At 36.3% G+C, this 19,820-nt stretch overlaps 1 protein-coding gene across 2 annotated transcripts in view; it reads left to right on the top strand.

Annotated features, from left to right (window-relative positions):
* Nucleotides 1–19,250, top strand: part of PRKD1 (protein kinase D1) — a 181,023-nt gene extending 161,773 nt beyond the window's left edge. For both annotated transcript variants that reach the window (XM_044665050.1, XM_044665051.1), the window contains 2 exons: nt 16,365–16,450; nt 18,239–19,250. In XM_044665050.1, the coding sequence (XP_044520985.1) occupies nt 16,365–16,450; nt 18,239–18,457 (305 nt within the window). In that variant the 3' untranslated portion in view covers nt 18,458–19,250. The remainder of the gene's footprint in view (nt 1–16,364; nt 16,451–18,238) is intronic.
* Nucleotides 19,251–19,820: the final 570 nt, after the last annotated feature.

Below are 19,820 nucleotides of genomic sequence, written 5' to 3'. Positions count from 1 at the left end.
CATTGATGGATGAAAAGGTTCTTGGACCCCAAGTTAAGAACCTATGTTTTAGGCAAGATCCTTCTTTCACCTTCTTTTATAGGTAGTCAACCTTTATCCTTTTCAATGGATCAATCAATAAGCATTTATTATCCAGTACACAATGATCTTTGAGATAATATGAAAATAGAGAACAATATCCATCTATTTGATTATGGTCAAGTACATCCCTTCTCTTTTAAACTGAAAAACTGATATTTAGAGAGTAAAATGTATAATCTAGCTATAAAGATATTTAATATTTGTTGGGGATTTGAGGTGTGTTGAATGAGTAACTATTTTTGAACACCAGCCAACAACTTAAGTGAGATCTGTTCAGTAGTGCAGAACATTTAAGAAACCCCCAAGCACCTCACCTCTACTAGATAAACCATTAATCGTTATTTAGGCTTAGCTACATTCTTTTAAAAGTCACCAAGGATTTATTTTGTACTTTCTTCATGACAAGCATTGTGCTAAATGCTGGGAATACATATAAAACAAAAACAAAAGAGTCTGCTCTCAAGGAACTCATAATCTAATAGGGAAAGGTAACACATAAATGGAAGCTCAAAAGCAGGGGAAAGGAGCAACTAGATAGCACAGTGGATAAAGAGCCTGGAATCAGAAAGAACCTGGGTTCAACTCTGACTTCTTATATTTCCTAGCTATGTGACCCTGGGCAAATCACTTAATCCCAATCTTGTTGCTCTTCTCTCTTTGAATTGATACTAAAACAGAAGGTAAACAAAAAGCAAAAAACAAAAACAAAAAAAAAAACAGGAGAAAGGAGTTGGAAAATGCTGCTGGGTCCTGGTGTAGAAATAAATCCATAGAGTCAGCAATAGAGTCCAACAAGGAATGAAGAAGTAAACGGTTTACTTAGCCATTTTTCTTAAAATGAAATTCCCTTCAGGGATTATTGACCAATTAGAGTAAGGGGCAACAGAGGTAGAGTGCTATTCTGGAGTAAGAAAGTTATTGGAGTATAATGGATAAAGAAGTCTAAAGGTCTCTCTGAAGAACTTTAGTATCAATTGTGAGACACTGGCACTGGATTGTCCTGCATATCACACCCACATCAAAGAAGGCACTGTACTCATTGAACAAAGCAAAATTGTAGTAGCTAAAAAAGATGTACAAATGTAGAGATATTTCCATCTCAGATGTTCATAACCAGTTATTTGTGCCTGACCAGTGGTAGAGCCTTCTAAGCTTACATGAGTCTGATCCGCCATAGTCAGATACCTTGTACATTAACCCAAACTTAGTGATGTTATTTTGGTTCTATTTGAGTATATGAAGGACAACAATCAATCAACTGTATGAAGACATGGAGATATATCCTTTTTAAAAATTGGTTGTGAGCTCCATGAGGACAGAAAGTACCTTTTGCCTCATTTTGTATCTGCAGAGCTTACCCCAGTACCTTGCACTTTGTGGGTGCTTAATAAATAATGTATTGTCTGACTAATTACTATACCACTCTGCCTCTACATCACAAGGAGATATAAAATAATAATGATGGAGCAGCTGGGTAGTTTAGTGGATTGAAAACCAAGCCTGGAGATGGGAGGTCCTAGGTTTAAATCTGGCCACAGACACTTCCTATCTGTGTGACCCTGGGCAAGTCACTCGACCCCCTGTTGCCTACCGTTACCACTCTTCTGCCTTGGAGCCAAGACAGAAGGTAAGGGTTTAAAAAAAAGATAAAATAATAATGACAATCCTTGTGCACCCCAGGTTAGAAAATACATGAGTTATTTTTGTTTTGTTTTGTTTTTTTCCTCCAAGAAAAGGAAAAGATTGTCTGTAGCATAGAGCTATCACTGGAGGTTAGAGCCAAAAAAAGAAACAAATAGAGAAATTAAAACATACTCCTTTCCAAACGAGTACCTGGAGTAAGTAGACTGAAGTGAATAACAGATCTAGGGGGGAGAAACTGGCCTGATCAGAGCAACTCTGAGTCTTATAGATGATGTCAAGAACACCGAATTAGGTCTAGAATTAAAGGTAGAATGTGATCTGAGCATTAAAAGAGGGAAATCCTTTTGGTACCTATAGGCTGAAGAGATTGAAGGGGGAAAAGGCAAAGGCCCTAGGTAATTGAATGAGGAGGAGGAGGAGGATATCACTAGCAAGGTGAGAAATAATCTGCTCAGGGATGAGGATTTTTTTTTTCTCTGTAAGAACGATGAGCGGGAAGGATTCAGAAATGTCGAAAAGGTAGTTGTCAGAGTACTTAGTGCATTTCCCTCATCAAAGTGCATTGATAAGATCAACTTGAGGACTGGTTGGAAATTTGAGCAACTTCAGAAAAAGGCCTGCAAAAAAATCATCAAGAAACTGCTCTTTTTTTCCTCTCTCCCCCACCTTACAAGTGGTTCATGTTACTTTATCTGACATTAGAGAGGTAAACAGAAAGCAATCAACAGAGAAACAGTAGCAGGAAATTGTCTGCCTACAAGCCCCACTCGTGCTGACTGGAGATCAATTTCTATGTTCCCAGGTGAAGATTCATCAGAGGCACCTTTGCCAAGCCACCTGCTGTGACATTATCGCTTGGCTTCGGTCATACAATTTAGTTGAAGACATTAAGTATCATGCTTAAAAAGGAAACTGTGATTTCCTATATGTTCTTTTCCTTTTGGAAAGAAAGAAAAAAAACTGTTTCTATTCATGAGTTCAACATGCTTTTAATGAGAAATTATCGTTGGGGTGATGGCAGATTAGGGAATTCAGCTGATTTTTGTAGTAGTATTCCGTTAGGTACAATGTAATTTCAGCTTTCCAGAAGAACCCCCTGCCCCCCAGAGTTAATGTACAATAGAATAAAGCATAACCAACATCTTTAAGGTTGTGTAATACATCTGGCCTGGCTGGAAGGTCATGTTTGAAAGTGGAAAGAAATAAGAGTCAATGGTTCATTTGACAGTTAACAAAAGGAAATTTATTTAGCTGTATTATGAAAAGGATACAGCTTTTAACTTAGCTGGCATAGACTCAGCCCTCCCCTCCCCAACCCACCCCATCCCCAGCTTCCATAAAGAAAGGCTTCTTGTTAAGTAAGACAGGGTGTAGTGACTTTCTGCTATGGATTAACTCCACCTGTTCTTAGGTGGCCAAGAAGCCTATATCCCATTTGGCTTGAGCCTCAGCCTCCTCTGCCAGTCAAGTATTATAGAAAGTTTCCTTGCCTTTTAAGGAATGAATTTTAACCTGATCTACTTGGCAAGAACCTTGGTGAATATTGTTCTATCACCAATTGCATACTATAATCAGATCAATGGGCTAAATATTGGGGAAGATACAAAGCTTCCACAAAATGAAGTCTGGTGTGTCAAGGAATTTACCTCAGTTTCCTCACCTGAAAAATGAGGGGTTTGTCCTAAATAGGACCCTAAGACCCTTCTAACTCTTATATCTATAGGCTTATTATCCTACCAAGCTTTAGTTTTCTCATCTTTAAGATAATGTTGGCCATGGGGGCAAAAAACCTGGCTCCATATTAAAGGAGGGAAGGAAGGAAGGAAGGAAGGAAGGAAGGAAGGAAGGAAGGAAGGAAGGAAATAAGCATTTAAGAGCTTATTCTCTAAGAATCAAAGCTTAATATCATATGATCCCAGACAAATCACTTAACCTCACTCGGCCTCAGTTTCTTCAAGAAGTAGACTAGATAGCCATTGGTGACCCTTCTAACTCCTCAGGGGTTGGATTAGAATCTCTTAGAATCTCTTAAAACTCTGAATACTATAACTCTAGTTAGTAACAGGACATAAGTTTTACTTCTCAGTATTATCAAGGTATTAAAACTTAGTTTTGATACTCCATTTTAAAATTTTAATCTGGTAAGATTCAAAATGTCGCAAATTACTTTTGAATAAGACAAGGTTAAAAAAAAACAAAAACAGCACAGACACAAAACAACGTTAACTACAAGCTTAGGAACACTACAGGCATATAGTGTGCCTTTCAAATACAACAGTCTCAAATGAGAAGTTTGAGGCTTTGCCTAAGAAAGACACAGCTGCAGGTCTCCCTCTTACTAAGCATTGTTCACAACAAAAAGTAACCCTATTGAAAATAAGACCCAAGTAGATGAGACCCAGTGATCTAATCTTGTCCTAGACAAAAGAAAGACAATTGCCATTTTAATCATTAAACTGTGTTTGTTACAGTTTATTGAGCTGGCAAATCAAGTAAGCCTCCTGAATTTTAATGAACAAATTGATTTGTCAACAGATTAACACTACTGTCAAACAGTAGAGAGGAAGAGACTGGCCATGAGCTTCTCACAGAATGTGTGCCAAGTTCCAGAAGTCTTAATCAGGATTGTTAGGCTGGAGTTAACAGACGTATATGGGTCAGAATATACCAGGGTTAAACTTGTTTGGAATACCCTAAACTTAAAATTCTAGAGCTAACTGCATATAAATGAAAAGTCAAAAGATTTGCAAAATAAAAGATGAAGAGCATGAAATGATGAGAACAAATATACAACTGTTAGAATAAATGTGAAATATTCATGTTATTGTTTAGTTTTTTAAAAACAAAAAAAGAATGAAACAATGGATGAAAAAAATGTCCTAATAGTAATGACTTCATTTGTTGCAATAGAAAGGAAAGTATAATTGATGGGGTTTTTTCTTTAAACAAATATTTATTTTTAGAGAAACAATATTCAGAAGGGTTTTTGAATAAGAATGTAGACATTAATTATACCCCATGTATGAGCAGTTTTATTATTCACAAAGAAAATTGACAATTGAAAACCTGCTATTTGTACCTTGATTTCTAAGTTTCAAACCATCCAAGTTTATTTGGTTCTCAAAGTATCATAGATCTAAAGCCAGATGGTTCCTTCAAGGCTATGGAGTCTCTCATTTAGCAAATAGGAAACAGGGTTAAATATGTAAAAGGACTTAGCCATGGTCTCACAGGTAGTAAGTAGCAAAACCAAGATTTCACCCTAGCCCAGGTTCCAAGGCCTTTGATCTTTATATTTGTTCATGCAATATTTTATAAATGGTAATTTGAGAGTACCATTTCTTTGAAATGGAAAGGTATAATTGCCACGTCTTTCCTCCAATAAAAGATCACTAGTTATTTTAACAGAAGTTAAGTTCTTGATTTCTTCCTCAGACTTTTGAAAACATTGAATACTGAAGCTTTCATTCAGTGTAACTCATAGGAATAAAGCTGAAAGTTAATTTAAAAGTCATCTAGTACAACCTCCCCATTTCATAGATGATGAAACTGAGGCTTAGGGAAGTAAAGATACTCATCTAATTAGGTGGCACAGTGGATGAGCACTAGATAGACCTGGAGGCAGGAAGATCTGAGTTCAAACCCTATCTCGAACCCTAGCTTGTATGACTGGGCAAGGCACTTAGTCTTGTGTTTGCTTCAGTTGCCTCATCTTTCCAATGGCCTGGAAAAGGAGATTGCAAACCTCTCCGGTATCTTTGCCAAGAAAACCCCAAATGGGATCATGAAGAATAAGATACAACTGAAACAGCTAAACAGCAATAACAACACCCATGTTTAGTGGAAGATTTGGAATTCAAACCCAAGTTCTCTTACTCTAAATCCAGAATTCCTTCCATTACACTACATTGTTTCAACTTGTATTTATTTTCCTGCATCCCCTAAGATCTTTCATACTATGTGAGCATTCCCAGAAATGTGAGAATGGATACAAAACAGGAGTATCATCCATCATTGAATGGTCTCTACTGAGACCAGAAGGGGGAAAAAAATAAAGATTTTGGCTTGCTTTGAAAGGCCTCAGACTTCATAGGGTTTCTGAATTTGACCAGGGAAGGGAGGGAGATTAGGATATTCTGTTGACTTGTTTACAGTCTGTAGCCTTTAGCACCAACCCACTAGAGCCAGCTTCCCAGTGTTGCCCAGCAACAGCATGCAGAGTTGTGAGCCGGAATGTGGAGAGTTTTGCAAAACGATTTTTTTAAATAAACACATAACTTGCCATCAGTGTGAAGCAACCCATAAGGGAGATTAATAAGTACTGCACAGAGACAGGTAATGAGTCAGAAATACAAAGGAAATGAGCTTTATTTAACAGAAGAAAGAGAAGGGAGAAGCAAAAGAAACAATCAGTTGCAGTTCTACTGAGAAAGAAAGGGTGCAAAGAAAGGCTGTAATTAGAGGGAGAAAGTAGAAAAATGTGGAAATCAAATAAAAGTCCAAGTGTAAAACTGGACCTAGGCAAAGAAGCTAATAGCAGGGATTCACGCATAGTTCTCCTTTGAGGGAAAATTTTTTTTTCAGATCTTTACACATTTTGTAGCATTGTATTGATATAATGTCCTGAAATAATGCTTGCAGAATCATAATATCTAATATATAATATTTGGGGTTTACAAAGTACTTTACATAATATTTTAAACCCTTACCTCCTCTCCTAGAGTCAATATTGTGTAGTGATTCTAAGGCAGAAGAGTGGTAAGGGCTAGGCAATGAGGGTTAGGTGACTTACCCAGAATCTTAGATAGGAATTATCTGAGGCCAGATTAGAACCCAGGACCTCTCATCTCTAGGCCTGGCTCTCAATCCATTGAGCCACCCAGCTTCCTCTTACATAATGTTTTTCATTTGATTTTATCCTTACAACAACCCTGCAAGCTAAGTGTTGTTATTACTGCTATTTTATGGATGAGAAAACTGAGGCAGAAATCAGTTAAGTTACTTGCTCATTATCATATAGCTAGCACATATTTGAGGTAGGATTCAAACTCAGGTCTTTCTGTCTGTGACAGAAAGCTCTGGGAGCTATAAAATTCTCTGTTATTATTAGTATACCCCCTTCGTATAGTTGTCATTGTTGTTGCTCAGCCACCTCTGACTCTTAATGATTCTGTAGACCAAAACATACCAGTATTGCCCATGGTTTTTTGTTTGTTTGTTTGTTTGTTTGTTTTTCTTGGTATAAAGATACTAAAGTGATTGGTTGTTTCTCTCTATAATGAATTAAGGCAAACAGGGGTTAAATGACCTGCCCAGGGTCACACAACCTGTAAATGTTTGAGATTGAATTTAACTTAGATCTTTCTGACTCTAGTAAATACTGAAGTTGAAGCTCAAATACTTTGGCCACATAATGAGAAGATGTTGGGAAAGGTTAAAAGCAAAAGAAGAGTGTGGAGGAGAGGATGTAATGGATAGATAGTGCCATGGAAACAATGAACATTAATTTGGACAGGCTTGAGAAATAGTGGAGGATAGAAGTACCTAAACTCATGAAGAGTCAGACATGACAATGACTGAAAAACATAGCTTCTTGACTCCAGGTTCTATCCACTGAGCCATCTCTATGCTCTCACATAGTAGGAATTCCAAAAATATTTTTTAAGGAATAGGGAGTACAAGTATGTACGAGAAAGGAGTAACTTATTAAGTTCTTTAAACTCTTCAGTACGTGGTTTCAAAATATTTCTAATGCATAGAATGGAATCTCTGTTCCATAACCCAAAATGAGATTTTGTAAATGTAGAGATCTCTAGATGAAGAAATTCCCTCTGCAAATGCAAATTGGCAAGCATTCCACAACTTGGAGAGGCAACTAGGTAAAATGCAAAAGAGGATTGATTCTCAAGTCAGAAGACCACATTCAAAATCTGCCTCTTCTATTGAGTACCCAGTGACCTTGACATAGTCACTTAACTTCCTTGGGTCAATTAACTGGCCTCTGAGATTCTTTCCAGCTCTCCTCCTGTGATCTCTAGTGTTTTTAGAGAGCTGTTTGTGGTACTTAAAGCTTAAATGACTTGCTAATGATCAAAGACCCATTAAGTATTAGGTGAACGACTTTGTGAGCCCATTTAAGGCTTTTATTAGTAAATATACTAGGTTGGTTTGCCATTTTCTTCTCCTCATTTTTTTATAGATGAGGAAACTGAGGCAAACAGAGGTAAGTGACTTTCTCAGAGTCACATTGCTAGTAAATATCTGAGACCATATTTGAACTCAGATAAGTCTTGCTGATTCTAGGCTGAGTACTGTATCTACTACGCCACCTAGCTTCCTGAGTTTTGCATAAAACTGGCTGCCTCTATCCAATTATATATTTTCCTTGCAATATAGAATGTATGTATGATATGTGCCTGATATTCAGTGATTCCTTCTCTTAATTCATTCGAAATAAAAACCATATGTAAAACTTCCTAAGAGAGCTCTCATTTTCATAATATTGCTCAAGTCTTCTTAGCACTTAAATCTTCCATTAATGTGGTGGCATTTTATATTTGTTCAATTACAAACCCGGCTTCAAGGTGAACTCTGATGTAGTTGGACATCTTAGACTGTCCTGAGAACTCTCAAGTCTAATGCTGTTAACTCTGATGCATTCTTAACTTGTCAGCATTTTTATCTTTCAAAATAATGGGAAAACTACTATTTTGGCTTCATTTTTATCCACAAGGAAGTGGCAGGGATCTTGAAAAAAAATGTCTACTTTATCCTTGAAGCTGTGACTTCAAGAAAAGGCAATGTTGGTTATAGTTAAACATAGATCATAAACATAGATCATAAATTTAAAACATTCAGAGTAAAGGTGAATAATATGGTCCATGCTTCGAAACTAAAAGAGAATATTACCTCTAAGAGATAGGAGATTTTAGAAGATCAAATACTGATTATTTAATAGTAAATAATTAAGCAGATAGAACTTCTTAGCCTGTTAATCAAAAAACACTAGAGTTCCAATCCAGCCTTAGACACTGACTTGCTGTATGCCTGGGAAAATTACTTAACTTCTGCTTGCCTCGCTTTCCTCAACTATAAAATAGGGATATTGATACCTCCAGGGTTTGGGGGGAATCAAATAAGATATTATTTGTATAATGCGCTTAGAACTTCATCTGGCACATAGTAGGTACTTAATAAATTCTTCTTTCTTTCCTTCCCATTCCAGTAAAAAAAGAAAACCGGGAAGGATCTAGAGAAATTTGTGTGGCAACACAAGTAAATTATTGATGAGTTCAGATTTTTAAAGGATGCAAAAAATGGGAGAAGGAATCCATAACCAAGAACATATACTGGGTGCTTACTAGTTTGTAAAAATATTGTCAGGAAGGGCAAAACCCAAAGCAAATTGAATCTTAAGAAAAATACTCATCACAATATAAAGATATATGTATGCATATATACAGAATTCAAAGGGAATGAAAAATTAAAAGTCCACTGCTAGGAGAAGATAGTGTCATGTCAAGAGATATATATTACTTCACTCTTATATTTTACCAAAAAAGTCAGTCTTTAAGGGGAAAGATGATGAAAACACTATAAAATGGAATTACCAACCAAGAAAATTTAGAAGATTCTACGAAGAGAATTTAACTACTTAATATAGGTTCCATCATCCAAGTATAGATGGATTACATCCCAGGGTGATGAAGTAACTTGCAGGTAACAGAGCCACTGTTGATAAATTTTTGACCATTTGTGGTGAAGTAAAAAAGGCAATGAAAGATTAAAGAATGTTACTTTTTTTAAAGGAAAGGATTGACTCTACAAACTATAACACTTTCAACTTAATGTTGGAATCGGTGATGTCTGGCTTTAAAATTCTTTTTATTTTTTTGAGTGTTGGTCTCCTTGTCTCTCCCAGACTGGAAGCACAGTAGCTATTCACAAGCCTCAACTCACTTAATCAGCAAGGAAACTTTGATCTGCCTCTTTTCTGCCCTGGTTTGGAATATGGTGACTAAGACCTGGCAGCCTTCCAGTTCAAGGATCTTATCTTAGACTAGGATAGACATAGACGCTCTATTAAGCATGTATTCTATCCGGGGAGACAACATGCACACATCCAAGTATATCCAGAGTAAATGATGCTGTTTTTCAGTTGTTTTTCAGGTGTATTTGACTCTTCGTGACACCATTTGTAGTTTTCTTGGCAAATATATTAGAGTGATTTGCTATTTTCTTCCCCAGCTCATTTTACAAATGAGGAAACTAAGGCAAAGTGGGTTAAATGACTTCCCAGGTGTCACACAGTTAGTAAGTGTTTGAGGAAATTTGAACTCAGAAAGAGGAGTCTTTCTTACTCCAGGCCCATCACTGTAGCATGGTCCACTGTGCCATCTTACACTGCTCTTTGAGTAAATAATACAAGACAGTTAAAAATATAGAGTGAGAGGTTACTACTATTTGTAGGGATAAGGAAATGCTTTGTGGAGAAGGAAGTATTTGAGCCTCATATTTAAGGAAGTGAGGGATTCTCTGAATACAGTTGGTTAGGGAGTACATTTTTCTAGCCATGAGGGAGGGACAGTGATTGCAATGATATGGAAGCAGAATACTTTGTGTGAGAAGCAGAAAGAAAGCTAGTTTAGCTAGCTCTATACCCTGAGGAGAGGAAGAATATATAAGCTAAGAAGATAGTTTGTAACCAGACTGCAAAGAATTTTAAAAGCCAGAGGAGTTTATATTTTATCCAAGAGATAAAATAACAAAGAAAAAAAATCTCAACATTCTTGTGAAAATGTAAGATGAGTGATAATACTACCTCTATGTGTAATATGAATAGTGAATCCCATGAAGTAGTCTCATTGTTTTAATATTTTCATTACATATTTCCATTGTTCTGGAATCAGCCACCATATTTTACATATAGCATAATGCAAATTTGCATAATGTGGCCACTTCATGGGATTCATTATTTTAAATAATCATGTCCCAGGATTAGAAGGATTCTCCACTGGTTGATCCTCTTTGTTTAGAGTGCTGATGAATAATTGCATCAACCTAGAAGGAAGACTCTAGAGAGAATTATGGGGCTTTGTACCTAGTATCATAGCTTTAGAGATAAAGGGACCTCAGAGGTCATCTAATTCAACTCTCTTATTTTCAAATAAGAAAATTGAAATCCGGGAAACTTAAATGGCGCATGCTAGTCATACCAGTATTTCAGTCATACCAGTATTAAGTGACAAAGTGAGATTTGAAATTCAAACCCAGGACTTCTGACTCCACATTCAGCTCTTCTCCATTGTATCGTGCTCTAGAATTAATTAGAAGGAACCTTAAGTGCCATCCAGTTCAATATTTTATCCTTGGCAGCAATTCTTTCAACTTGGCCCTTTCCTGTTCAACATTTTCTCAATTACTTGGATGAAGAAATAGATTCTTATCAGATTTGCAAATGACACAAACTTGGAAAGGAGAGCTACTATGATAGATAACAGCATCAAGATTCAAAACAATCTCAGCAGGCTAGAATCCTGGGCCAAAACCAACAAGATGAAATTTAACAGGGATAAATGTAAAAGTCTGCACGTTAAGAGCCAAAAGAATTTCACAAGTACAAGATGGGGGAGACCTGGCTAGCTAGAAGTTCATGTGAAAAAGATATGGGAGGGCGTAGTTAACTCCAGGCTTAGTATGAAGGCACAGTCTAATCTGCCCCCTCAAAAGGCTATCAGATTTAGATGGCAAATCATGGACAATAATTTGTATACTCTGCTCTGTTCAGATTATATCTGTTGCATGCCGTTGAATTACAAGCACTATATTTTTTTTTACAAGCACTGTATTTTAAGAAGGACATTAACAAACTAAATTCATCTTGAGGATGAAAGGAGGATGGCAAATTTTCTAAAATACAATTTCATGTGCTTGTCAGAACTGTTAACATAAAGAGATTTGGGGGGGAAATGTGGCATTTACCTTCATATAGAAAACATAGACTTGCATACCTAAAAGATAGAACAAAGCTAAGAAGTAGTGTTTACAGGGGTGTAGATTAAGCCTCAGGACAGGAATCACCTTTCGAACAAGAGCTGTCCAACATCGGAACAAGCCAATTTATCAGACAGGGGGCTTCTTGCCACTAGAAGTATTCAAAGAGAGGCCAGGAAACTGTCTTTCAGATATACTGTAGGAAGGATTTTTTTTAACAGGCAGAATAGCATTAGTCTTCCACTAACTCACTGTGTTTCGGTTTGAGTCAATTTATTTCTTAGGACCTCATTTACCCCATCTGTAAAATAAAGTTCAACCAAACAATAGCTAAGAGTCTTTCCAAATCTTAGAGTCTATCTTTTACTTATAATTGTTTGTGCATTGTTTCATGGACATATTTTGTCTTCTCAAGTAGCCTGCAAGCTTTTAAAGGGCAAGGATCTCATCATCTTTTATATAACCAAAATTTTAAATACAAAAATATGCTTCCAAATAATATGAATAAATAAAATGAGGGAAGCAGAAAGAGCATTGCTTTTGGAGTGAGAATGGGCATCTACTCACTTTTGATGCTTCCTGCCTATATGGGACTTGGTCAAATCACCCTACCTTCTTTAACCTCCATTTACTCATCAGTCAAGTGAGAGAGCTGAACTTGTAAGCCTATAAGATTCCTTACAACTTTGTGTATATAAAGGAAGAAGGCAACAAGCTTTGATAATAGCCCCTACTACATGTTCCAGGCACATATTATTTTTACAAATTATATATATTTGATCCTCACAAAGGATCAAGATAGCAACTCTTCTTACACCCATTTTATAGTTAAGGAAACTGAAGCAAACAAAAGTCAAATGACTTGCCCAGAGTCATGCTGCTTTGTAGCAACCCAGGCATGTCTGGGGAGAAAAAAAGCCATGACATGGCAATGAGATTAAGAAGAGTTGAGGGATAGCAAATAGTCCAACTTGGCAGAATTGGTGAGATTTCATGCTGAAAAGTAAGCTGGTACTAGGTTGTGCAGTCCTTAAATGTCATTGTAAGGAATTTGGTATTTTTTGACTAGATATTGCAGAGTCTTTGAAAGATTCTGATCAAGAAAGTGCTAGAAGGAGATCGTAATTAAAATGAATTACTTCTATTTATATGCAAAAAAGACCAAACATTCACTCATGTTCAGGAATTTGGACAATTTGTCTGAGACAAATTGAGAATTGCTCTTGAGAAATAGCCATGTGGCCAACCTGCCTTCCCTCCATCTAGTTATGCCTTTGAATTATTTGAAGGTTGATACCTAACTCCTCAATACATTCAAGCCATATCATTAGATTTCCATTTTCTTAGTGCCACTTTTTTGTATGGATGATGCCACCCAGTATTCCATGAAATCTGTTTTACACACACATAGAATATAGAGTAGACTATACATCAAATACACTTTTGTAGAGAAAATAGAGAATAGAAGTACTATTCTCTCCTTTGGTCCTGTATTTTTTTCTGCATGGTAGATGTTTCATATTGCTCTGATACTGCATATCCAGCTGCATAGGTACTATGGTGGTTAATGAGACTGTTGATTGCACACTTCATTCAGCAGAACAATTTCTTCATCATCGCATATTACGCTCCCCCTACACTCCAACTTCTCATCTGGCATTGCTTACCTCTTCATTTAGGCAATGTGGTACTCCATGGGGGCCAATTTGGGTAAAAAACAACAACAGGTCTTTTATTGAGTTGCTTTGCTCTTGCTTTCCTAATTATGGAATTCGAAACAGAATGAGTGAATTAATTTTGTGCATTTTATTCCTGTAGTTTCTGGGGAGACAGTTCTGCTACACATTTCCAGTTGCATATTAGCTCTGCCATTACTGGCAGCCCACCATTTTTGTTGTCTGCTTTCATAGAGGCATGAATAAAGCAAGCACTTTACTCACCAGTGAACAAATCTTGTGAATGGATATTTTAACTCACATGCTCAAATAAGTGGTTCACTTGGAGAGCTATATTTTCAAAAGACCTTGAAATGTACATGTGTGGAATTTGAAAATTGAACCATTCCCTGGTACCATAGCTAGTACAAAAGTAGGGAGAACCATGGAAAGCATTTGAATGTATTGCATGACACATGATTTCTACATCAAAAAGTGCTTTAAGCATTTACTTACCATAGCTCTTTGATGTATTGAATGGCTGTGAGTCATGGAACACTGCAGACTCCGAAGACCTGAAATTAAGGATCACATAAAGGCCAATGGAGGAGAATATGGTAGGCATGAACAGGCTGAAACATTTCAAATGGGGTTGTAAAGAGGAAGTAGCAAAAGGAATAGAACCAAAGAAACCAAGAAGGAAGTTAATCCTATATGAGAGAGAAACCAGTGGACAACCCATTGAACTCCAATATGATCTTCTCCTCACTTTTTTTTTAATGAAAAGAGGTTCCCTGTCATGAACTTATGTTATAATACATGCAAGAATTGGGCAGCATAGGCAGGTGTGGATGGTTTAGTGGGAAAAAAGAAATTCCAGATTTGGAAAGAACATCCAATGGCCAAAATAATGAGATTATAGATCCATTTGAGGAGCGGTTGAGAGAGTATGGCATCACAATGTAGGGAATTCATAATGGAATATGAGAAGATTAAAATAGATCCTGTATTATTTATTTGTTGATCCTATTTATAAATAATTGATTTTGTCCTGAAACTGCTTTTGTCTTATAACTACTTGAGATACGGTTCTTTGTCTGTGAACTTAATTCAGGATTCACCTGGCCTATATAATAGGTTAAGTTTAGAAATCCAACTCTCCTGCTAATCACTGGTTTCTTGCCTCAAGAAATTTTGTTAACCTGGTGGACTGTGTGAGATAGAAAGAGAGTTTGGGCCTGATATCTTTATGCCATCAACCTGTCCTTCAAGGATGTCTGGTTTGCTGCCCAAAAATCTGGGCTACTATTTTGCACCTAGACTTCGGAGTCCTTCTTGGTCTCACGGGAGAAGAAGGGGGATCATTGCTAGCTCCAGGTAGCATGCCCCTCCTAATAAACATCATCTTGTTCAGAAATATGCCTCAGTTTACCCTTTTATTAAAATTCAGATGCTACAGATGGCAAAGTAATAGGGATAAATGTTTGCTAATTGTTCTAGTGAACTACTTTGAAAGAACTATATTCTAAGTGACAAATTTATAAGAGTAACTTTAGGATAAAAAAATCACATTAAAATGTCACTCCTTTCTGCTGAATTTGTAGATCACATTAAACCCTTCTGCATATCAAAATGCTATGTCGACTAGATACACTGTGAGAATATTTCAAATATTTCAAAGCTCTGAGAGAGCAGAAAAGTAGCAAACATGTATCAGTATGAGAAAGTTTAAGCTAAGATGAAAATGTTTCAAGTATACTTATAAGGTTCAATTTACAACTAGATTGCAAAGAGTCTGAGTCCTAAATCTAATTCATCTTGGTAGCTTTCATGTCTAATGCAGTGCTCAATCCATAGAAGGAATCGATGAAAAATCTGTCATTGAATTAAATCAGTTAAAATCTTAAAGGAAATGCCCTGAAAGCCATAACAACTGGTGAAAAAGAAAAAAAGCTATAGTTTACTTTGTTTTCAAACTTGTAAACCTATCTTTATAGCTCAGCATCCTTGCTGTCTAATACTTTTCCTTGAATTTGACTATACTTACCTATAGAAATGTGTGTGTGTGTCGGGGGGGGGGGTCAGACTGAAATTTTATTTCATTAGATAATATCCAAAATGAAAATTCCTCCCACATAATGTGGATCATCAAAATTAGAGAATTTCCTAGGGGTTACTGAGAGGTTACCTTTACCCATGGTCACTTAAGTAGTATGTGTCTGAGAAAGATCTTGAACCCAGTTTTTTCTTACTCCAAGACGGGACCCTTCTCTCCTATGCAATGATGCTCTCACATTTAAATTGAAAATCCTTAAAATATTTTTATCTCCCGCCTCAGGAAGATAGCTAGTGTATTTCAGAGGCAGAACATGAAACCAATGTTTCCAATACCAAAGCCACTCATTTTTCCATTTTATCATTCTCCTTCTCCAAAATCAAGCATATTCTTTTAAAAAATTCCCATAAGAAATAGATAGCTTTATGGTTTTAGTCTGTGAGTTAATGGAAATCATTTTCCTCTATAGGCTGCCAAGATTTACTTTACATTTCTGATACTCTACATCTGTATTATAATGCAATTATATCGTATCACAGTATTCTGTATTTGCTTATCTGGCTACATATTTGTTTTGCCCAGGAAAACCAAAGCCCTTTGAACGCAGGGACTTACTGTTTTCGTATTTTTATCCCCAATGCTCAGCAAAACAGTAGACACTTAATAATTGTTTGTGGGTTAAATGAATATTTGCTAAAGAATACTTCTGATGGGTTTGGGGTTGACATCTTGGAATCATCACAAAGAAGCTAAAATCTATTTATTAGAGTTCAAAAGAGTTTGTTGTGACTAATGTACTCAGTGTGTTGTGATAAGATGGAAGCTGCAAAGGAGCATAAAATACATGGAGAAATTTGTCACCCTTTTATAATTATGACTTATGACTACCAATATATCAACTCCTATAATTTAAAAACAAATATTTTTTCCCCTAGCCATTGATCTCATCAACAATTTGTTGCAAGTGAAAATGAGAAAGCGGTATAGTGTGGATAAGACATTGAGTCACCCATGGTTACAGGTAATCCATCAATAATTTCAAATTCTCTCTCAACAGGATGAACTACTACATATTCATTCTAAATTTGACTTTTACGTTTTTGATTTATACAAAATGTCTATTGATGTATTTCTCAGGATGAAAACGCTCAAAGAATTATAAGGCCTTTTCCTAAAGTAATGTTCATTGCCTAAATGCATGGAACACCAGAGAATTTAACAAACCATTTATTTTATCAAATATTTCCTTTTTAATAAATATTCTTTTAGCTACATAGACCAGAAGAGACAAACTCCATTCACCCGATTTTCCTGAAGAAAAATATAAGAGGGAATAATAGCTCAAAAGGCTAGCTTTAAAAAGCATCTGTATGCATGAAGCAAATAACCAAAAACATGCCCATCTGCTCATTTGGTGTTAATTTTCAGGGTATATTTTCAAAACCTGAACTCTCATTCTTTCTAACATATAATAGATATTTATAACATACACTTAAAGTTTATTCATTAACATGTCAGCAAAACTGGCTATCAGTTGAAAATTCTCATGTAAATTGAATTTTTGGAGTTTGTCTATGTAATGTAATACCAAAATAGGAAATTATACAGCTTAGAATATCTATATTCCTATATCAGGTGACTTCAATTCAAAGTACAATATAAATAAGACATATATATATAAATACATGTTTGTGTGTGTGTATATATATGTTAATAAACTTAATTTTTGAAGAATGACTTGTGAAAGTTCACTTTCAGCGAATGAACTAAGAAGTGGAAACCCCAAAGACATTACATACATACATACATACATACATACATGTGTGTATCTGTTTACAAGATGATGCTTTCTATTATTGTGGGAGGGGATTAGGGGTTGAGATACCTAAAAATAAGTTATATTAATTTTGTAAAAAAGTTAATCCAACAGGCTGCATAGTTTGGGGTATAGGAAGGCATGCTTAGAGTCAGGAAGAACTCAGTTCAAATCCTGCTTCTAACATATCCTTGCTGTGTGACTATAGTAAAGTCATTTGATTTCTCATTGCCCCCAGGGGGGTATGCTTTAAGACTATAAGGAAATAATGACTTGTGATTCTACATCTTTGGCTAAAGGGAGTTTCTATACTCGAGTTCCCCTATGCTCTGGAAACCGCAGCCTCATCCCTCCTGCTCCTAAAACAAACAAAACAAATTGGGCACTCACATTTGCCTTCATCCTATGTTTGCCGTACTGACGTTGTCAGTCATAGTAAGACTAGAAACGATGAATTACTTCTACAACAATAAAGTCATAAAATATAATAGTCATATAATAAATCTACTTATAAAGAGATGTTAATTCAAATTGCAGAGTTGGAACTGAATTCTATAGGAAGAATTCCAGGCATCATAGCAATTAGAACTTGGACTGTAGAGTTCATCTCATTGTACAGATAAGACAATTGAAACCCAGAAGGGGTTATGTTATAGGATTATGAATCTAGAGCTGAAAGGAACCTTCAAAGCCAACTACTATAATCCCTCATTTTACAGACAGAGAAACTAAGACTCAGAGAAGGTTAGTGATTTTCCCAAGGTCATACAGAAAGCATCCTCGATGACATTTGAACTCAGGTTCTCTAATTTCAGATCCACTCTTCTTACTATTATTACATCAGATAAAGTACTCAGTATCCCAAAGGAATTAGCAGAGCCAGAATTGAAACCCATATCTTCAGACCACATTGCTTGCTCCACTAAAACATGGGCTTTATGGCTTCTGGGTTTTAAGGATCTAAGTGCTAACATTGTGTATTTTCTTTCCCAGGATTATGAAACTTGGTTAGACTTAAGAGAGCTAGAATGCAAGAATGGGGAACGTTATATCACGCACGAAAGCGACGACTTGAGGTGGGAACAGTATGCGGGAGATCAGGGTCTGCAATATCCAACCCACCTTAGTGATCAGAATTTCGAGCACAGCATAAACTCAGAGCCAGAGGAAACGGAGATGAGAGTCCTCAGTGAGCGGGTCAGCATCCTCTAAGTTATAGCCCCTATAATCTGTCAAAACACTGTGGAATTAATAAATACATACGGTCAGGTTTAACATTCGCCTTGCAGAACTGCCATCATTTTCTGTCAGATGGGAACAAAGCTGTTAAACTGTTAGCACTGTTGATGTATCTGAGTTGCCAAGACAAATCAACAGAAGCATTTGTATTTTATGTGACCCAACTGTGTTGTATTAACAAAAGTTCCCTGAAACACTAAACTTGTTCTTGTGAATGATTCATGTTATATTTAATGCATTAAACCTGTCTCCACTGTGCCTTTGCAAATCAGTGTTTTTCTTACTTGAGCCTCATGTTGGTAAAAGAGTGAAACTTTCCATGAAATAGAGTCTGTTTTCTGTGCATCACTAGTGTTTGAATGTGTAAGCAAACTCTTGAAGAGTAGATTATTGCCACTGTTCTGTGAACAACTCCTAAAATCATTGGTAAATTCAAGATGAAGCAAAACAAAAGGTTTATCTGTTGTAAGAGAGAAAAAAGAAAAGTATTTAGGTAAAATTCTTAACCACCAATACATGTGAGAGATGAGATACTCTATAGTTTCAGATGAAATACCTTCTGTGTGCGCCTGAGTATATGGATATATGTCCAATTAAATATGCTTGAGTACACAACAGGACAACTGCTCTTAAGCCTAAATGCCTTAGTCATGTAAACTGTCTTATCTACAGTTACTTTTCCCATTTTCTTACAATATTCTGCTGTACTATGGAAATTAAGCAACTGAACGGCCTGTTGCCTTTGTGTATGTTTTTGAAAATAAAAACAAACAACAAAACAACAACAACAACAAAAGTCTTGTCAGAAATATTTTCCTCTGGTGATGAGTTCTTTCCTTTGAAATTCATATGATCCCAGGTTGAGATGACTCAAATATCAATCTGCAAAAGAAATCAAGTCAATTCATCATTTAGGACTTGGCCTTACGCAGAGTTTGTCGTCATGAATGGTTCCAGGGAATCATGAACTGTGAGGAGAACAAATATGAATTCTGAAGCAAAAATAAATCTTTTTTCCTATTATTATGGTGATTTTTAGACCTGTGATTTTGTTCCTGTTGGGAACTTCCAATGAGGAGCCGTCCTCTACCAATGAAAAGGAGCACCTGTTCTACATCTTAAAGGCCTTAGAAAGTTCCCTGAGGCCCAGAGAGATCCAATAATTTGCTCAAAGTTACACAGTCTGGACCTAGCAAAGGTAGCACCTAAAACTAGACCTCTCTGACTATGAAACCAGTTCTCTACTTACTTTGCCACCCACTATTCTATTATTATGCCCCAAAAATCCTCCATATTCAAAAGGAAACTGAAGATATGACAATATCCTGCTAGATCT

This window comes from Gracilinanus agilis, chromosome 2 (assembly GCF_016433145.1).
Source record: "Gracilinanus agilis isolate LMUSP501 chromosome 2, AgileGrace, whole genome shotgun sequence".
Lineage (NCBI taxonomy): Eukaryota > Metazoa > Chordata > Mammalia > Didelphimorphia > Didelphidae > Gracilinanus > Gracilinanus agilis.
The sequence above is the reverse complement of the archived record's forward strand: the minus strand, read 5'-3'. Positions and strand labels throughout refer to the sequence as shown.